Source organism: Amphimedon queenslandica, unplaced genomic scaffold (assembly GCF_000090795.2).
Source record: "Amphimedon queenslandica unplaced genomic scaffold, v1.1 AMPQUscaffold_12716, whole genome shotgun sequence".
Taxonomy (NCBI): Eukaryota; Metazoa; Porifera; class Demospongiae; order Haplosclerida; family Niphatidae; genus Amphimedon; species Amphimedon queenslandica.
In genome coordinates this window covers 4,939-22,171 of record NW_003547048.1, presented here as the reverse complement: position 1 = coordinate 22,171, position 17,233 = coordinate 4,939, and the positions used below count along the sequence as shown (strand labels likewise).

Below are 17,233 nucleotides of genomic sequence, written 5' to 3'. Positions count from 1 at the left end.
TCTTCACTATCATGTACTAATTTAGGTAACTCCTTCTGAAAACCACCCCACACATACAATGAATCACCTACTGATAGAGTGGCATGAAAGGATCTTTCTTTCAGTCGATAGTAATCTGTAATGATTGACAACCATGAAACTGGGTCATGTTTAACATTATGGCTTACTTTGAGACTCGCTCATGTTGAAGAATTATCTACAACGAAGGAGTAGACTAGCAGTGGAGGGCCAAGGACAATGATTAACTCCAGGGTTGCCAGACAAGTTTATAAACCCATATTAATCAATAAATTTAAATTGGTTTCATAAAAATTTTAAGTCTTATCTGTGCTTTTTGAGAGTCTATTTACAAAAATAAGTAAATAACCATAATTGATCATGTGACGTCCAAAAGGAGTGGCTCATTTAATTTTGATTACTTGTGTGAATTATTATTATGTATACACATTACAATGAATAAAATCATGATGTGTGTTATATTTGTAAAGCAGTGTGTAGTCTTTTAGCAGCTGACTGGACCAAATGATGGAATGACTCATCATTAGACTCTACAACCTATTAATAAATAAAAGAGTATTATCAAGAGTATTATACTAAAATTTTATTACTTCACTATGATCAGGATACCGTATGGAAGGAAATTTTGGAGGTAGTTAAATTTGGCGAATTTGGCGTTTTGATAGCCATTTGCCAAAATAAAAATTTGCCATTTTGAGCCATTATGCGTATGCTCAATGGCACATGGCCACAAGTTCGCCAAATTAAAATTCACCAATCACCAAAATTTAGCAATTCGCCAAAATTTAGTCCCTCCAAAATTTCCTTCTGTACGGTACTATAGAATACACATGAAAAAATTACACTCTGACAAAATATTGGACCTATAATGATAATCCATACCAGTGTATTAGGATCAATGGATGCTCTCATATCTTCTGTTATAACTTCAATCTTCTCTGAGTTGCTAGAGCAGATAACATTGGACTCTCCGAACATGTCACTCATCAGTTTCATTAATCTATCATAATGCCATCACATGACTGGATGTCAGATGATCTAAGTACAGTAGCATACTTTTTAGCAAAACTGGTATCTTTTGTGATCTCTTGCTTAACAGATAATTCTAATTTATAAAAACAAGAGTCAATTTACACAATACTGTGTGCATGGTACAGTCAGTATAATTATTAAGATACCAATACCTCCTAATCTCTTTGGTTGAGACGATACTTGTAATATAACAGATAACACTGCATCAGCATACATATCATTAGTAGCATCTGCTGTCCACTGAATAATAATAAATAAAATAGATGTAAAAACACAATTTACTTCAATAGTGACATGACTGCCAGTATGTATAACAGTTATTGCTCCACCAAACACCTGTACAAAAAGAGAATTAATCATATTATTGTAGAAATACAATCTCTATCCACATTTTTTCCTTTCTTTCTCTCTCTCTCTTACTTTTAACATTTGTTCTCCATGCACTAATACAGGTGTAGCATCTGATGATAGTTGTGTCATGTAGTGCAATAAAAGATGAGATGATATTGAACAATGAACCATCTGACGCTAATGGAGGACAATATTAATAATTTAATTTAATAATCATTGTTACACTAATGTGTACATGTACATGTACGTACTTGAACTACTGAACTTGTTGATAAATCAGTATAATCTAAAGAACATAAGGATAATCGTATCATTTTATCCAAAATTCATTAATTTTTATTCTCATAAAATACACTGTAATGTAATTATACTAACTGTTAAGATCAGCAGGTTCAACAAGATGATAATTAAATCCTCTCTTGACTAATATACCAGACAATTGCTGGCCATCAGTACACTGCTTTGATGCTAATGAACCCATCACCTATTAATAATAATAACAACAACAATAATAATAACAACAACAACATCAACAACAACAATAATTAATAATGATAATATAATAATGTGTGTGCATTATGTCATAATAATGTGTGTGCATTATGTCATAATAATACTTTGGCCATTTTCTCTCCTCTAAAGTAAAGCTCAACCGCTTGAGTATTTCTTGGTGTGTATATGCTACCTTGAAAATCCTAAAAATAAAAAACAGAAAAAATAAAGAGAGAGGGAGGCAGAAATTAAGTATAAAAATGAGAGATAAAATTAATACAAAATTGAATGATGTAAAGAGTAGTAAAGAGTATAAAGATCAATAGTTATTATTATCATAAATACAGAGTAAATGTACTTCAAACTCTCTGAGGAGTCCTTGCTTTAGTCTCATCATCTCATTCTGTTCACCGTGAACTAGAACCTAATTATCATTAATTAAACTGGGCGGAGCTTATGATAATGAAACTAACAATGTGTGGAGGATTGAGTATTCTAATAAATTCACTCGTTTGTTCGTAATCAGTGTGGGCGGAGAATGAGATATAATCTATTGAATATAAATTAATGAAAGAAATGATAGTTTATTGTAGTTTATTTAATTGTGCATTTTAAAGTATTAGCATCTTTTATAGATTCTACACAACATAAGTACATGTATATGTATCAATCGATCCACTGACAAGAAGCTGCATGAGCCTATGTCAAAATCCCGTGAGAAATCCTGACTATGTACACATGTATGTGCATGTGTACATGTACATGTAATTACTTACCAACTGACATTCTCAGTGGAAGTTTCTGTCCATTCATTGTCACCACTTCAGAAGGTTCAGACAATATGTGCTTTAATAAGAAAACATTAATTTACCAAACAATTTAAATCATATCAAAAACTAAACTTTGCAACAGTCAGAAGAATAACACATGTACATGCATTGCAAAATTTTTGGTGTTTTTAATAAGTCATAATGCACATGTACATTATTCTTTGTTCCATGCATTGTACTGTACAGAGAGTGTATCCTACATACTTTAGCTAGTGTCCCTTCCACACAATAACCAGCAACAACCACCCCATTCCTCTTATCAGTGCACCATGACTCAAAGAGCTGACGTGAGAGACCACTTTGCATCATACCAGGACTGGCTAATATGACACAAGGACCAATGTCATCAAAATTATCGATATTCTATAAAACAGGATATGAGAGAGAGAGAAGAGAGGAAATAAAAAAGATAAATAAAGGTGTGGTAGTGCAGTAATAAATGACACAATACAGTCAAGAGTGCTCTTGGTTGAGGAAAAAACAAAGTAAAACAAAGGTAATAATAATTATTTTATTTACTTTTAAACTTGATATGTGTTTAAATACAAAAGGATTGCTAATCCCAATCTGTCGCCTGATCCTCTCGTTCATAGCTCCAATATAAGTCTGATACACTGTGATAAATATAATAATCAATAATTTAACACATGCACATGTACAGTGCTTGTACTGTACATAAAAAATAGATTCACATATATGCACATGCATAATGTATGCTTATAGATGCATGTGCATATGTACATGTATGTTATTGTAAAAGAAGAATAAAAGGTGAGAAAGGTTGGTATAAAGAGTAAAGGAATGAAGGAGAGAGAGAGTGTGCATACCTGCCATGCATTTCTTAGCCAGTGATGATGCATAGTAAATCGGTATATCATGGAGTTCAGGATGGCAGGACCAATACTCATCAAGTATCAATAGTAATTCCTGAGCACGTCCAAGAGCAAACACTGGTATCAAACAATGACCACCTCTTGTTACTATATCATGGATCTTAGCTAGTAAGAGTTGAAATGAATATAAAATGATTGTTGTCAATATACTGTACAGTACATGTACATTACTATACCGACTGATTTGTAGGTAATTCCCTTTCTCTTTTATCTCTTCTACCTCTCTCCCTCTCCCACTCTCCCTCCTTCTCTTCAATACACTCACTAGTAAATCTTGCTTCTCTTTGCTCTCTCTTCTCATGAATATGTGTACCATACGTTGACTCCTGAAATAAATAAACAAATACCGTATAACCCTTTATTTTGGCAGTGCTTTATTTTGGCGATTTTGCTGTAAAATTGTAATTGGCGGTTTTTAATTTGGCGATTTTTGTGTACACGTGCATAACTGAGCATGCGCATCAATGATTGGCGGTTTTAATATTGGCGATCCTGCTTGCAAACCGCCAATCGCCAAAATAAAACTCCACCAAATTAAAGCGTTATACGGTAAATACACTGGCAATATTCTCAAAATAATGGCTAATACATAAAGCATAGTTAAAGTTGCTCAAACATTTGGCAAAACAGCTTTAATATTTCACCAAAAATTGCTAGGAGAGAATTCCACATATTAATTACATATTCTGATGCATATACATGTACTTATGTGGTGTAGAAAGTTTGGGTCAAAGTCCCTGTACTATAGTACAGGGTCTTTGGCTTAATTTCGCCAAAAATGCAAGAGAGAATTCTCCATTTTTATAATTTTTTCTGATACATATACATGTACTTATGTTGTGTATCAAATTTGAACTGATTCCAATCACAATTGAATTTTTCATGAATTTTTAAAGTTGCACCAAAATCGGGCCAAAGTCCCTGTACTATAGTACAGGGTTCTTGGCCAAATTTCACCAAAAACAAAAAGAAGAGAGTTCTCCATTTTTATAATTTTTTCTGATACATATACATGCTCTTATGCTGTGTAGAAAGTTTGACTTGGTTACAATCAAAAATGGATTTTTTTATAAATTTTTAAAGTTGCTCCAAAAGCAGAGCTCACTTAGCATGCTTTGTGGGAAACCCTGACTCAGCCACTGAAATTGATCATTGTATGTTATCATACACATACATGTACATGTAATTATATATTTACTGATATCAGTATGTCAGGAGAGGAGTTAGGAACTTCAGCAGCCATTAAATGTCTGTCCTCCACACGAGAGAAGTCACCAGTATACAGTACCTATCAAGTATAACAGTACCAATAACAGCTGGCAATATTTGAGGATTAAAATACATGTAAATTAGAGCTGGGTGATAGTGATAAAATCACTATCACGATATTTGCCTTAATTACTATCCTGATAGTGAAACTATCACGATATAATAGCTTTTATGTGTTTAGTTTGACATTGATTGGCAATAGCAGTGCAATAAATGTAGCATATTGTTATGTACATATTATTGCTTGATGTGTTGTTTAACTAGTAAGCATAATCATTGTTCATTTACAACATGGCCTGCTTCACTGAACCATTGTATAAAGCTCTACCAAATATCCCTCTTAAATTGCTACCATTGCCATGACTATAGCACTTAATGGCTAAAAATGTGGTTATAGCACAGAGCATGCCTAGACTGGCTGGCTAGTGTAAATACAATAAATAAAAAAATCATAAAAAGACCATCATTATAAAAACCAACATCAACACTACATAATAGGCTACCTGCCTACATATGTAATAAGATAATTAATTTGTCTAAAATAAGCTGCACTGCTACAATAATAATAATACATGTAGATGCATGTTATTGTATACAGTGTCATGTAACGTGTACTTTAACTCCAGCAATCTCTATCATGAACATTGCTGCTCCTAAGACATGCCCAGCATTATATGCTGTGAATTTAATGCCACTAACATCAACTTCCTATAAAAATAAAATAATAATAACAAGAATGTTTTCTACTCTTTTAATAATAAAATAACTCATTTTCCGACTTCCTTCTCTAATAAATTCTTTATTCGTCTCACTTTTCTCCATCCCCCTCCCTCTCTCACTCTCTTCTCTGACCTGATGAAAGTTAATAATTTCAATTTTGTCCATACTCTTCTCCAGGTCTTTCTCAGTGTACAGCATATGGTCACTTGATATGTTACTGACTTTAATATAATCAGACAATAGCCATCTGTAGATAGCTTTAGTGGCTGGAGTCATGAATACCCTCCCTTTGAATGTGGTCTGTGCATTGAGAATCAGAATAATAATTATGTACATGTTTAATGAAGGAGAATATAACTGATCACTATAATAAATTAGTAGTTAATTGTAACAAAATTTCCAACTATGTGCAATAAAAATTTACATCAAGATTTTAAATCTCAAAGAAGCGTTTGTGCATGTATAAAATTACCTTTTCTAGAAACCATGGTAAAGCACCACAATGATCCAAGTGAAAACTATAGCAACATAATTATAAATAAAAAAATAATTATTATTATTATGAAATAAAAAATGCAACAATTCAATACTCACTGTGTAATTAGTAACAGATCAATTTCATCTGATTCAATCATGTCAGTGTAAGGAAGTGCATCCATACCAGATAAACCAGGATGAATACCACAATCCAACTATTAATTAATTAATTAATTAATAATAATAATAATAATAATAATAATAATAATAATAATAATAATAATAATGTTTTAATTACAAGTTTTGCAAAGTGCAAAATAACTAATTACAACCATTAGTAGCATAGTACCAGTATATTTCACGGGGATTTAATTTCATGATTTTAGGAAATTTGCGTAAATTCATATCCATGAAAATTAATTTTTTATCACACTAAAAAAAAGCAAAAAAATTTTTGTGAATAGGTTGAAAGGTAATTTTTGTGAAATATTTCCCCAGGAAATATACCCCCTATACTGTATCACTATGTTAGTACCCACAAATCTATACCCATAATTATCATTATCTCACCATTATTTTCTTGTTTTTAAATTCAAGCATTATACATGACCGTCCTACTTCTTGTCCAGCTCCCCTAATAATAATATTAGTAATAAATAATAACAATAATATTAATATAAGAGGGAGGGGCTTACAATGGTCTAATGGTAAGAAGGTCACTGTCTTCTCGATCTTGCTGGCCATTATTACCTCCTCCTTCACTACTCATTCTTTTAAAAGATAATTTGAGCTAAATAACAACAATAATAATGGAGATAAAATACAACATTACATTACTTGTGCTGAACGTGACTCTGACTCATAAAATATAGGCGGGAACAAAATGCATTTACCACGCCTTCTTGTTTTAGCGGCGCGGCGCTGGCCAGCACAACTCCGAGGACAAAATTTAATCATCACAAATATTTATATCATAGCTATGAACCATAAATAATAATACCAATTTTTTTCAATTCCATGCAGTGAAAAAATTTGAAACTCATTGTTTGTGCACAATTAATACACAAAAATACCTATGATCTCACTCATACATTACATTGCCCCCATCTCTCCTGGCACAGCCAAACAATATTTTTGAAAAACACCTTACAAATTAAAGCTAAATACTGAAAAATCTATACAATATATACAACTATAATACAAGTGATCTAAAATGCTAAATATATCGTATCAAAGTAGCAGAGAGTAGGAAGTTTTAGTTAAATCTTTGTTGTAAGAATAGTCGTAATCTGGTGAAAATTTGGTCTTAATTGTGGTTCGGTTTGCCAGCATGCTTTCATAATGTTAGCTACTGTTTGTGGACATTCATTAGGTATTGTAAGTTGGTATCCTTCCTTTATTTTTAGTACAACCTAATAAAAGAATGAATAAGTAGCAAAATTGATAGGATTTTCATAAATACCTGAAAATTGTCGAGGGAATCATATGGGAGTTCATTAGGATTAAACATTTCCCACTGCAGTACACCATATGACCATACATCAGATGCTTCTGAGAAACATTTATTCGACAATGCCTCTGGAGACATCCATCTAATTGGAAGAGGCACTGGAGTAGAGCTATGATAGGAGGACATGTTTGCTGGCAATTCTCTTATCAAGCCAAAGTCTGATACTTTACATATTTCTCCTTCTCCAACTAAGACATTACGAGCTGCTAAATCCTGCAAGTAAAATGATAAGCATTATAAAAGTTTATGCATAACTTTACCCTATGGATGAGTCCTTTCTGTGCAATATAGTGCATTCCCATAGAAACATCAATCATATACTTGACCAATGTATCCACTGGTTTTTTTGAAGAATTCTAAAAAGAAATGATGAAAGTACATTGTACACTATTGCATATAATTATACTTTAAGGTATGACTTAAGATCTCCATGAGGCAGGTATTCCAGAACAATCTTTGGATTAGCTGGCATGTTCATTATGACTCCATAGACTCTTACAATGTTTGGATGCACCATTGACGCCATGACAGCAAACTCTTTCATCATGTCTTCCTTCGTTGACTCTTTTGCTCCATTTAACTTCTTAACAGCAACTTTAATTGGAGGAGCATCCTCTCTCAGTTTATAATCAGCTTTGTACACTTCTCCAAAATTACCTAGAATTGTATTAAATCATATATGTGTTATAAATATAACTAACCTTTTCCTACTTTTTCTGCATTTGATAATAAATGAATCAAGATTTCGTGGCTCATATCTAAAAATGATTTAAAAACAGATAAAAATAAATTTAGTTAACCTATATTAACAGGCGCCACATTCTTTTGATTACTTGGCCTAATTCAAAACAATCAAAAACTGAGACTTTTAAATTTGAACATACATTTGCTCTTTTATATCTGAATTGGACATCTCTGAGCCAGTATCACTGATGACAGATGACGACCTGAACACACGATGGTCATTTTGCTGTGGAACATTTTGAACATTTGGCTGCTGCTGTGATGGCTGTACATCAGTGCCAGGATTCATGTAATCATATTGATGCTGCACAGGTGAATTTCTCATCACAATATACTCTTCATCATCTGCTAGAGATAAAGTTATGTATAATCTGAGAAATACTTAATATTAGCAATAAGCTCTAATCATGTATGTGTGTAATATAAATATAAGAAAAGAAAAAGTGATGCACCTGTGGTAGTTATACCAGTTGGCCTAGCTAGTGCTGCAGCTGGTACTGGAGCAGGAGGAGGCTGTGGTAGTGGATAATTGAAAAACCTTGAAGCTTGCAATCCTGGCTGAGGGCTAATCTGTTGAGGTTGAGGATGTATTGGTTGAGGCATATTGAGAACCTTTCCCTCTCGAATGCTTGCTGAGGTTGGATATGGTGGAGGTACACGAGAGGAAGGGGGTAATTGCAGCTGTTGAGGTGGATAGTAATTTTGCCATCCCATTTGCATATGTTGACCAAGAAATGGGCGAGGATTTTGTGCCTGTGTATGATAATAGTGCTCGTGGTATGGTAGGTGTTGATAATTTTGATCATGCTGGACTGGCTGATAATTATTAGTGAAGGCATTAACCCAGTCTGTTTTTTCTCTCTAGAAAGTGCATGAATTATGATTTGTAATAGCTACTTTATATTATTATACTTCTCCAGATGCTTTTAATCTCCAGGTTTCTCTTTTGTCATAAAATGACACTTCAAATTGATTGGAAGAATCCTTCCGGTCAAACATCTGCACTTTTTTAATGTCACTTTTCTTCATTTCTTCTTTTAATGATGTCATCTAGATGATATATATATATCTCTCATAATTATGACATCATCCTTTGATGTGGTTGGGTTTATATTTTTGTATATATACCTGCCATTCAGAAATGCTGTCATCATTATGAAATATATCTTATATAACATACTAGAACTGGTCAATATACAAAAGATATAGACCTTTGGTGGGTGTCCTCGGATGTGATATAGCCCTCGGGCCTGCGGCCCTCGGGCTATATCACATCCTTGGACACCCACCTCAGGTCTATATTTTTATATATAGACCTGTTTAGCATGATATATAGTACACATATCCACATACAGGTAAAGTGATTATTGCCCGAGTTCTGTCTTACTTGCTCATCTTCATAGCACAATATATTTCCATCGAGCGTGACTTTAAAGTAATGGGTTTTCCATTTAGAGCTAAATTTATTCCGAATCATCATCTCCAAAGGCCCATGTTTGACTAATCCAGGGATATGGCCAGACATCTTCGATTCTATTTTCCAGCGACTGCAATCCGCGGTGGTCCAATAATAATTTTAATTACGGCGAACGCGACTTGATGATGAATATTGCTTAAGTGTTGTTGCTGTTTGCCAGTTCCATGTTATTGATATTATTGATGCTTCTGAGAATAATCGTCTTATGGGGGGTACATTATAATCATAGTATAGATCTAGTATCAATATATATATATATATATATCGTGTTTCATTTTATTAATATTCATCACACAAGATCTAGTTTCCAAGGAACTCGCCCACCACCACCCAAATCTGTCATTATAATCATTGTTTTACAAAAATGCAGCCATAACAAGTAAACTGAGTAGTGGGTAAATTTGCATTTCAGTTCAACTCATAAACTTTGACTTGCTATCTGTCTGAAAATGCACACAAGATCATCTAGTTTTTCTTTTGTTTCCTAATATTTGCAAAGCAATGAAAACCAATAAATCATAGTCTACCTCTTTTTCCAAGTAAATTTTTGTCTTCAAAATCATTTCAACAATTTTTTTGTCATTGATCTCACTTGATGAGACCTCCTCTTCAAGTAAGGGATTAAATCGAAAACAAGGAATGGGTGTTCTTGCAGTTTGGCACATAATGGAAAATGTTTGTGCATTTGACTCTGCATTTCCTAACTAAATTTAGGAATAAAGTTATATGCATAAGAACTTATAACAAACTTCTTGAATAAACAAATTGACCAGCTGTTTTAGATGCTTCACATGCTTAATTAGTGGTAGACCTTTTTCTAAGTCATCTCCTCCCACTGCTTTGTCTGCATACATTCCTGTACCCATAGAGACCGTTAATAAGAAATGCCTCTCTGATAGACCCATGAACTGATCATATTCTTTGATCACTCTCATTGCTTCCAGGCATGGATTATTTGCCTTAACTCCGCCATCAATGTACTTGTTTTGTAAAGGTGTGAAGTATATTGGAGCTGCACTGGTAGCTCTGGCGGCATACCAAACTGGTACTATACATGGCCACATTATTATTTGTAAATTGTAAAAGCGTTTGCTTACCATTTGTGAGGTCTTCATGCTCAGTCATGAAATTATTAAAGAATTGGACCTTCAAGGGGACAAATTCCTTATTCACAGTACAGATCATAACCCTATACCCAGGTAAAATTACAAATGCATTATATATATATACCTTGGCTTTTGAATACTGCTCATTAGAGTATCTCCTAATTCATTCTTCAGTATGTCCTCCATATTTTGTGAGTTTGAATTCATGCTCATGTAAGTGTTAGCAATATTTGAACCAGTCACAAAAACTTTATTTTTAATTTGAAAATATATCTGCTTCATTTCTGAAAGGGATTTCTTAGCTAGGAAGGGATTCAGTAAATCATTTTTTTTTAATTTGTCATACCATATACTAGGCCTAATGCCAGTAGTCCTCCAGTACTAGTTCCCACGATCCAGTCAAAAAGCTCTACAACCTTACAGCCAGTTCGTCTCTCTAACTCCATGAGCACTTCAATCTGCACCATGCCTCTTATACCTCCCCCATCTAAAAATAATATCCTATTCCCTCCAGTTTCTCTCCAAGTGTTTAAATATTCTCTTTGCTTTTTAAATGCATAGTACTCTGAAGCCTGGCCCGATGCTTGATGACCACTGTTTTTAACATAAGGTGCTCTCTCCATGTTCATTATCTCATCATCAATCAAGTGTACTAGGGTGGACATTAAGTGAGGTTGCATCATGTCTCCTATTTTCATTTCCCTAAGCATTGCTTCACTTAGCTTTTTCATTTCATGTACTGGTGGTTTCAAATAGATTTTTTCATCAATCGTAGGGCATGAAAAGGAAGACAGAAACATGAATGTTTCAGATTCAGCTGGAGCTAACATGTAGGGGAACTTTTCTTGGCTGTTCTTCAGATACATTTGCGCCCCAAATGCAACAAGAATTCTTGCATATTCAAGGTCATTTCTCTGTGAGTGATTGGTTTGTTAATTGTTATTGTTATAATTAAGGCTTACTTCAGCTGCTATGTGTAGTGCAGTATTGTCAAAATTTTCTTTTGCATCAATATTAAAGTGGCGTCCACTCTCTAAACATCGCATCAGCAGCTCATGTCTATGCTTACGAGGCTTTATGACATACCAGTGAAGAGCAGTGTAACCATTGTCATCCTTTGCATTCGGATCTATTGATGTGTTATTCAATAAGACTTGGATGGTCTGAAATTTGAGAAATATAGTAATACAATATCAATGAATAATACCTTTATTGATGCTGAATGAAATGGTGTTTCTGAAAGTTTAGACATAGACATACGTTTCTGAAACAAATAACAAATTATATTAAGTGAATCATTTATCTCACCTTAAGAGCTCCTTTGATGCTTCCAAAGCTTTCTACAGAAGATAAATCAATTGAGAAGTTATTCAGCTTAAAAACTAACTTTTGGTCCCTTTCATTTCCAAGCTTGGCCTATACATGTAAAAAAGCATGTACTGTGTAGATTATACATTAATTGCATGCATCATCATTACTTTGAATCAGATAGCTCCACATTAACTTTTAAGGCTGAATTATCTACATATGATTATGCAGTTACATTTTACTAAATGTTGCTTTTTGTCACCTGGTAATTCATGTATTGTGCTATAATGTGAATCTAATGATTCAATCAGCTCTGGCTGCAGGAAACTGGGTTCGCTATGTTTGGCATCATGATACGACACTGCATCATCAAGCCTTCCACAAACTGGCACTGGTGGTAATAAAGGATTTTCAACAATAGGGTAAGGACAGTTGGTAAATTGAGCATTAGCTGTCATCTCCTGGTGCAGATGTTCAGAACGCACAGGTTTGGAAATGTAGTGCAGCTGATAAGGATATTGTAGTGGCTGGGAAATAGATGTAAAAGCTTGTACCCATTCTGCTCTCTCTTTCTGACAAAAAAAATTATTTATCATATACATGACAGTAAATTTGGGCTCACTTCACTTGAAGACTCCAATAGCCAAAATTCTTTCCGCTCATTGAATTGCACTATGAATTGAGTGCATAAATCTTTATGTTTTTCTAGGAGTTGAACACCACTGATATCCTCTTTTTTTCGCTGTTCTTTTAATTTTGTGTGCTGCATAGAGACACGTATCATTGTCAAGTATAAATAAAATCATTTTACCTCCTCATCTTCAAAGCATTGGAGTTTACCATCAGCAGTGATGTTAAAGTAGTAAACCTTCCCTTTTGGATCTCGAAACATTTTTGTTTTATGCCGCAAAGTGAGAGGCCCAAACTTTATGGAGTTGCTTAGCCTATCTTCAGTTGCATAAGCCATGATAGATGATCACTTTACTTTGACCCTATCTATGCTTTGGGGGGTTCTACTTGTTTACTTTAAGATCCAACGCCCACACAAAATGATGAATTATTAATCCACAAACCACGCCTTTTTATAAAATGGCGTCCAGGTCTCTACCACCAAAAACGTTTCGTTCTCCCAGTAAAGAAGAAGGCGACAGTTCATTACATAGTCACTCTTATCACGGGGACTATAGTGCTGCATTGATGCTAATACTAGCCAATGAGGATATAAATGCTAGGAACAATATAGGAGAGACCCCCTTACATCATGCCACTTCACAAGGACACCTTGAGATAATGATGTTACTACTTGACGCCAGTGCTGAGGTTAATGCTCAAGACAAGGAGTTCTTTACTCCTTTACATCAAGCACTGATACACGGTAATCGCAATGCAACTGAGCTATTATTGTCTTATGGGGCAAGACTTTTTAATGAAGATGTGGTCAGTGATACTATGAGTCCTGTTGACTTCTCTGATCATGTTCCTGTATGTAATGACCTGTTGAAAGAGGCTCAAGGTAACAGAGTGTATGTATGTGTGTATGTATTTGAATGTGGTACTGAATGAACTAGTGATGTATCATGTATACTTGATAGCTACAGTCAAACCTGTCTATTCCAGACACATTGGGAGTTGGGACCCAATAATACTGGGCTCATTAATACACAGTCATATTGCATTGGTACTGATACTACCTGCCCTCATTAAAGAATTAAGTGTCCTATTTAGAGTGTCTGCAATAGCTGGTTTGACTGTATAATTTCCTCTGCTATTTTGGTGGTTTGCATGCCCATGGATGCAGAAGTAACAGTACCATATACATATAGTTGGTCATTTTTGGGGGGTCCAATATTTCTACTGAATTTCCTTGAAAGGGTAATATTTATGAGTACAAATGTTTGTGACTACCAGTTAAAGCTAATAAACTTGTCTTTACTTGTAATACCTTTTCTATACACGAACAATGGTATAATGGACGCAAAGATTTTAGCTTGTTTGCTAGCTAAGTAATGGTCATGGAGTCATAGTGACTCTGCATGCTTGGCCATTAGTTATGGGTTGTATGTCAAATGATGAGTAAATTAATGTATGATATTACAATATGTTCTTTGTGGGAGGTATGCAAATTGATGGTGTTAGTGTTACTACTTACTACACATTTTTGGTTGACAAGCGACACTAGAGTACGTTCTTTAAATGTTTGACATTACCTGCTGACGTGAGTGACGTCATTAGTCAGGCTCTTCTAAATATATGCAAGTACTCCTGAAGTGGAATATACCACTATAGCATCTATATCAATGTACACATTCCAGTAAATTATGCGTACTCTTCATTAAATTAGCAAAACGGAACTAGAGTACGCTCTTTAAATTTTTCCCATTGCATACAGCATCATGTCTGATGTCATTAGTCAGGCTCTTCTGAATATTATAAAAAGAGTGAGGAGTAAACAGTAAATAATCATTACAAAGAGGATAATAATGCTCTCTCTTCTTATACTAACTATTGCTTGTCTCCCTCAGTTTATCAGTAGTTCTAACCTTGCTCTTACATTTGATGCTGCCAACAGTACCTGTACTGCAGCCTGCTCTACCTGCAGTGATACCAGTAATACTGATACCAATCAATACAACACTGATGATGAGCTATTGAATGAACTACTCAATACTACGAGGAATAATGGTCAAGATATTCAAGAAATAAAACAAAAAATGGATGGTATCATTTCTTCTCTCTCTCATATCAAGGAGACTGCTACCTCTAATGCTGGAGCTATCAATGATATACTGCTACTAGTAGAAGACCTTATCATGTTACACAATGACTCATCTTCCTTCTCTCCTATCCCTACTTCTTGTAAAGAGATTAAAGACAAACAACCAAACAGTCCTTCTGGTGTATACCTATTGAAAACTGCTAATAATCAAACTCAAAGTGTTTACTGTAATATGGAGGAGCTTTGTGGTTCAGGAGGAGGATGGACAAGACTAGCATATCTGGATATGACTGATGCTACAGTGAACTGTCCTTCTGGGTTTAGACTGTACCAGTCAGGAGGAGTTAGAGCTTGTGGTAGATCAACATCAACTGAAGGCAGTTGTGTATCAGTTCAGCTTCCATCTAATGGTATCAGTTACTCTCGAGTGTGTGGTAGAGTAGTTGGATATCAGTATGCTTCACCTGATGCAGTTTATCCAGGAAATTATGCTCGTGGAGCATATGGTAGTGTCATTGAACCACACCACAATGATATTAATTCTTATTATGTTGATGGTGTTAGTATCACTCGTGGGTCTCCTCGTCAACATGTCTGGACATTAATTGCTGGACTACTTGAGTCCAGTGATTTTGTGCTTACTAATGACTATCGTTACAATTGTCCTTGTTCTCAAAGTAGTCCTCAAAACTCAACTCTTCAGTCTTTCGTTGGTAATGACTACTTCTGTGAATCTGGTAATCCTTCTACTGATGGTACATTTCAATCCATACTCTATACATCTGATCCATTGTGGGATGGTAAAGGATGTGGTGGCTTTGAAGGTAATTGTTGTACATCTCGTCCTAGTCTTCCATGGTTCAGTAAGGTACTAAACACTACTACTACTGACTACCTTGAGCTAAGGGTGTGTGGAGATGAAAATACAGATAATCAAGATGTTCCTGTTAGTTTTTATGATTTGTACGTCAAATGATGAGAATATACTGATGAACAGTTTGATAGATAGTGTGTGTGTGTGTGTAGTTAGTTAGTATAACAGTAGACTAGTTGTAGTGAGTTGTTAGTTTTTTTTTCTATTTTTGAGTAGTTGATTTTTTCGAAAATAATTTGAAAGTAATACATAATGCAATACAGGTCAGGGCGTTTCAGTTAGCTGGGTAATTCTGTCTATATTGTCTGAAAAGTTTCAATATTCTTATTTCAGTGTGTTAATAAAACAGCTCATAATCTCAATTATAATTTCAACATTATGCTAAAGACCTTTCTTTGCAAAAATAATGTGAAGGAAACTTTGAAGCTGCATAATTTGAAATGTATAGTGCTAATTGATATTCTTGGCTACTGCTATATATTACTCATGAACATGCATTACATCATTCTGTTGTCATTAGTCTAGATCCTTTATAGAATCAAGGAATAGTATATCACATCAGATGCTACTCTGTACTATTGTGTTCATTATCAGTTCAACCAGTAGTGCTACGTTAGCTCAACAATCATATTCCTGCAAGCCTAATGAAGAAGCACTGGCCAGAAAGTATTTCAAAGAATATAGCATTGTAACTAAAGAAGGAACAAAGAACATTTACTGTAATATGCATGGAGGAGATGTACTGTGGTTCAGTAGAATGGACAAGACTAGCATATTTGAATATGACAGATGCTACAGTGAACTGTCCTTCTGGGTTTAGACTGTACCAGTCAGGAGGAGTTAGAGCTTATGGTAGAACAGCATCAAGTGGAGGCAGTTGTGTATCAGTTCAGTTTCCATCTAATGGTATCAGTTACTCTCAAGTGTGTGGTAGAGTAGTGGGATATCAGTATGCTACAACTGATGCAGCGAATCCTACTATTGGTGGCACTGAATGTCATAATGATATTAATTCTTGTTATGTTGATGGTGTTAGTATCACTCAAGGGTTTCCTCGTCAACATGTCTGGACACTAATGGCTGCAGTATTTTAAAATGCTGTAGCATTTGCAATTGTCCTTGTTATCAAAATGGTATTCAAAACTCAACTCTTTAGTCTTTCATTGGTAATGACTACTTCTGTGAATCTGGTAATCCTGCTCCTGGTGGTACAGGTCAATACATACTCTATACATCTGGCCCATTGTGGGATGGTAAAGGGTATGGTATTCTTGAAGGTAATTGTTGTGCGTCTCGTCCTGGTCTTTGATGGTTCAATAAGGTACTAAACACTACCACTACTGACTACCTTGAGCTGAGGGTGTGTGGAGATCAACATACTATTGATGAAGATGTTGTACGTCAAATGATGAGAAT

At 34.7% G+C, this 17,233-nt stretch overlaps 3 protein-coding genes across 3 annotated transcripts; all 3 read right to left on the bottom strand.

Moving 5' to 3' along the window:
* Window positions 1-297: 297 nt before the first annotated feature.
* LOC100632053 (cleavage and polyadenylation specificity factor subunit 3-like) lies at window positions 298-6,961 on the bottom strand. The gene is made up of 24 exons (XM_020003228.1): window positions 6,920-6,961; window positions 6,778-6,872; window positions 6,653-6,716; window positions 6,200-6,297; window positions 6,078-6,123; window positions 5,738-5,905; window positions 5,501-5,593; window positions 4,815-4,904; window positions 3,882-3,942; window positions 3,551-3,721; window positions 3,243-3,337; window positions 2,928-3,086; window positions 2,670-2,739; window positions 2,367-2,443; window positions 2,252-2,317; window positions 2,019-2,096; window positions 1,777-1,885; window positions 1,653-1,687; window positions 1,471-1,578; window positions 1,333-1,386; window positions 1,203-1,290; window positions 1,075-1,123; window positions 901-1,018; window positions 298-555 (listed from the first exon to the last, which is right to left on the bottom strand). Exons 2-24 carry the CDS (start codon window positions 6,849-6,851, stop codon window positions 475-477), a joined length of 2,052 nt encoding a protein of 683 aa, XP_019858787.1. The 5' UTR covers window positions 6,852-6,872; window positions 6,920-6,961; the 3' UTR covers window positions 298-474.
* A 211-nt stretch (window positions 6,962-7,172) lies between these two features.
* Window positions 7,173-9,895, bottom strand: LOC109587012 (tyrosine-protein kinase Fer-like). Its single transcript, XM_020003232.1, has 10 exons — window positions 9,724-9,895; window positions 9,249-9,386; window positions 8,789-9,197; window positions 8,477-8,681; window positions 8,393-8,430; window positions 8,294-8,350; window positions 7,999-8,249; window positions 7,853-7,948; window positions 7,545-7,805; window positions 7,173-7,494 (listed from the first exon to the last, which is right to left on the bottom strand). The coding sequence occupies exons 1-10, from the start codon at window positions 9,859-9,861 to the stop codon at window positions 7,342-7,344; spliced, it is 1,746 nt and encodes a 581-aa protein (XP_019858791.1). The 5' UTR covers window positions 9,862-9,895; the 3' UTR covers window positions 7,173-7,341.
* Window positions 9,896-10,150: 255 nt separating this feature from the next.
* On the bottom strand, window positions 10,151-13,253 carry LOC109587011 (85/88 kDa calcium-independent phospholipase A2-like). The gene is made up of 14 exons (XM_020003231.1): window positions 13,039-13,253; window positions 12,850-12,990; window positions 12,490-12,799; window positions 12,398-12,440; window positions 12,307-12,335; window positions 12,228-12,259; window positions 12,127-12,183; window positions 11,882-12,082; window positions 11,266-11,833; window positions 11,044-11,221; window positions 10,911-11,002; window positions 10,563-10,861; window positions 10,341-10,517; window positions 10,151-10,297 (listed from the first exon to the last, which is right to left on the bottom strand). Exons 1-14 carry the CDS (start codon window positions 13,192-13,194, stop codon window positions 10,232-10,234), a joined length of 2,349 nt encoding a protein of 782 aa, XP_019858790.1. The 5' UTR covers window positions 13,195-13,253; the 3' UTR covers window positions 10,151-10,231.
* Between the last annotated feature and the right edge of the window lie 3,980 nt (window positions 13,254-17,233).

What these genes read in the sequence shown, in the direction of transcription:
- LOC100632053 (XM_020003228.1), bottom strand. Translation starts at nt 6,851, where the DNA reads ATGAGTAGTGAAGGAGGAGGTAATAATGGCCAGCAAGATCGAGAAGAC. An exon ending in TCCACTGAGAATGTCAGTTG is followed by an intron (nt 2,444 to 2,669) that starts GTAAGTAATTAC and finishes TATATTCAATAG; the next exon opens with ATTATATCTCATTCTCCGCC. An exon ending in CAACAAGTTCAGTAGTTCAA is followed by an intron (nt 1,579 to 1,652) that starts GTACGTACATGT and finishes GTCCTCCATTAG; the next exon opens with CGTCAGATGGTTCATTGTTC.
- LOC109587011 (XM_020003231.1), bottom strand. Translation starts at nt 13,194, where the DNA reads ATGGCTTATGCAACTGAAGATAGGCTAAGCAACTCCATAAAGTTTGGG. An exon ending in CACAATACATGAATTACCAG is followed by an intron (nt 12,441 to 12,489) that starts GTGACAAAAAGC and finishes AATCATATGTAG; the next exon opens with ATAATTCAGCCTTAAAAGTT. An exon ending in GGCATTAGGCCTAGTATATG is followed by an intron (nt 11,222 to 11,265) that starts GTATGACAAATT and finishes ATCCCTTCCTAG; the next exon opens with CTAAGAAATCCCTTTCAGAA.
- LOC109587012 (XM_020003232.1), bottom strand. Translation starts at nt 9,861, where the DNA reads ATGTCTGGCCATATCCCTGGATTAGTCAAACATGGGCCTTTGGAGATG. An exon ending in ATCTTAAGTCATACCTTAAA is followed by an intron (nt 7,949 to 7,998) that starts GTATAATTATAT and finishes ATTTCTTTTTAG; the next exon opens with AATTCTTCAAAAAAACCAGT. An exon ending in ATTCCCTCGACAATTTTCAG is followed by an intron (nt 7,495 to 7,544) that starts GTATTTATGAAA and finishes TTCTTTTATTAG; the next exon opens with GTTGTACTAAAAATAAAGGA.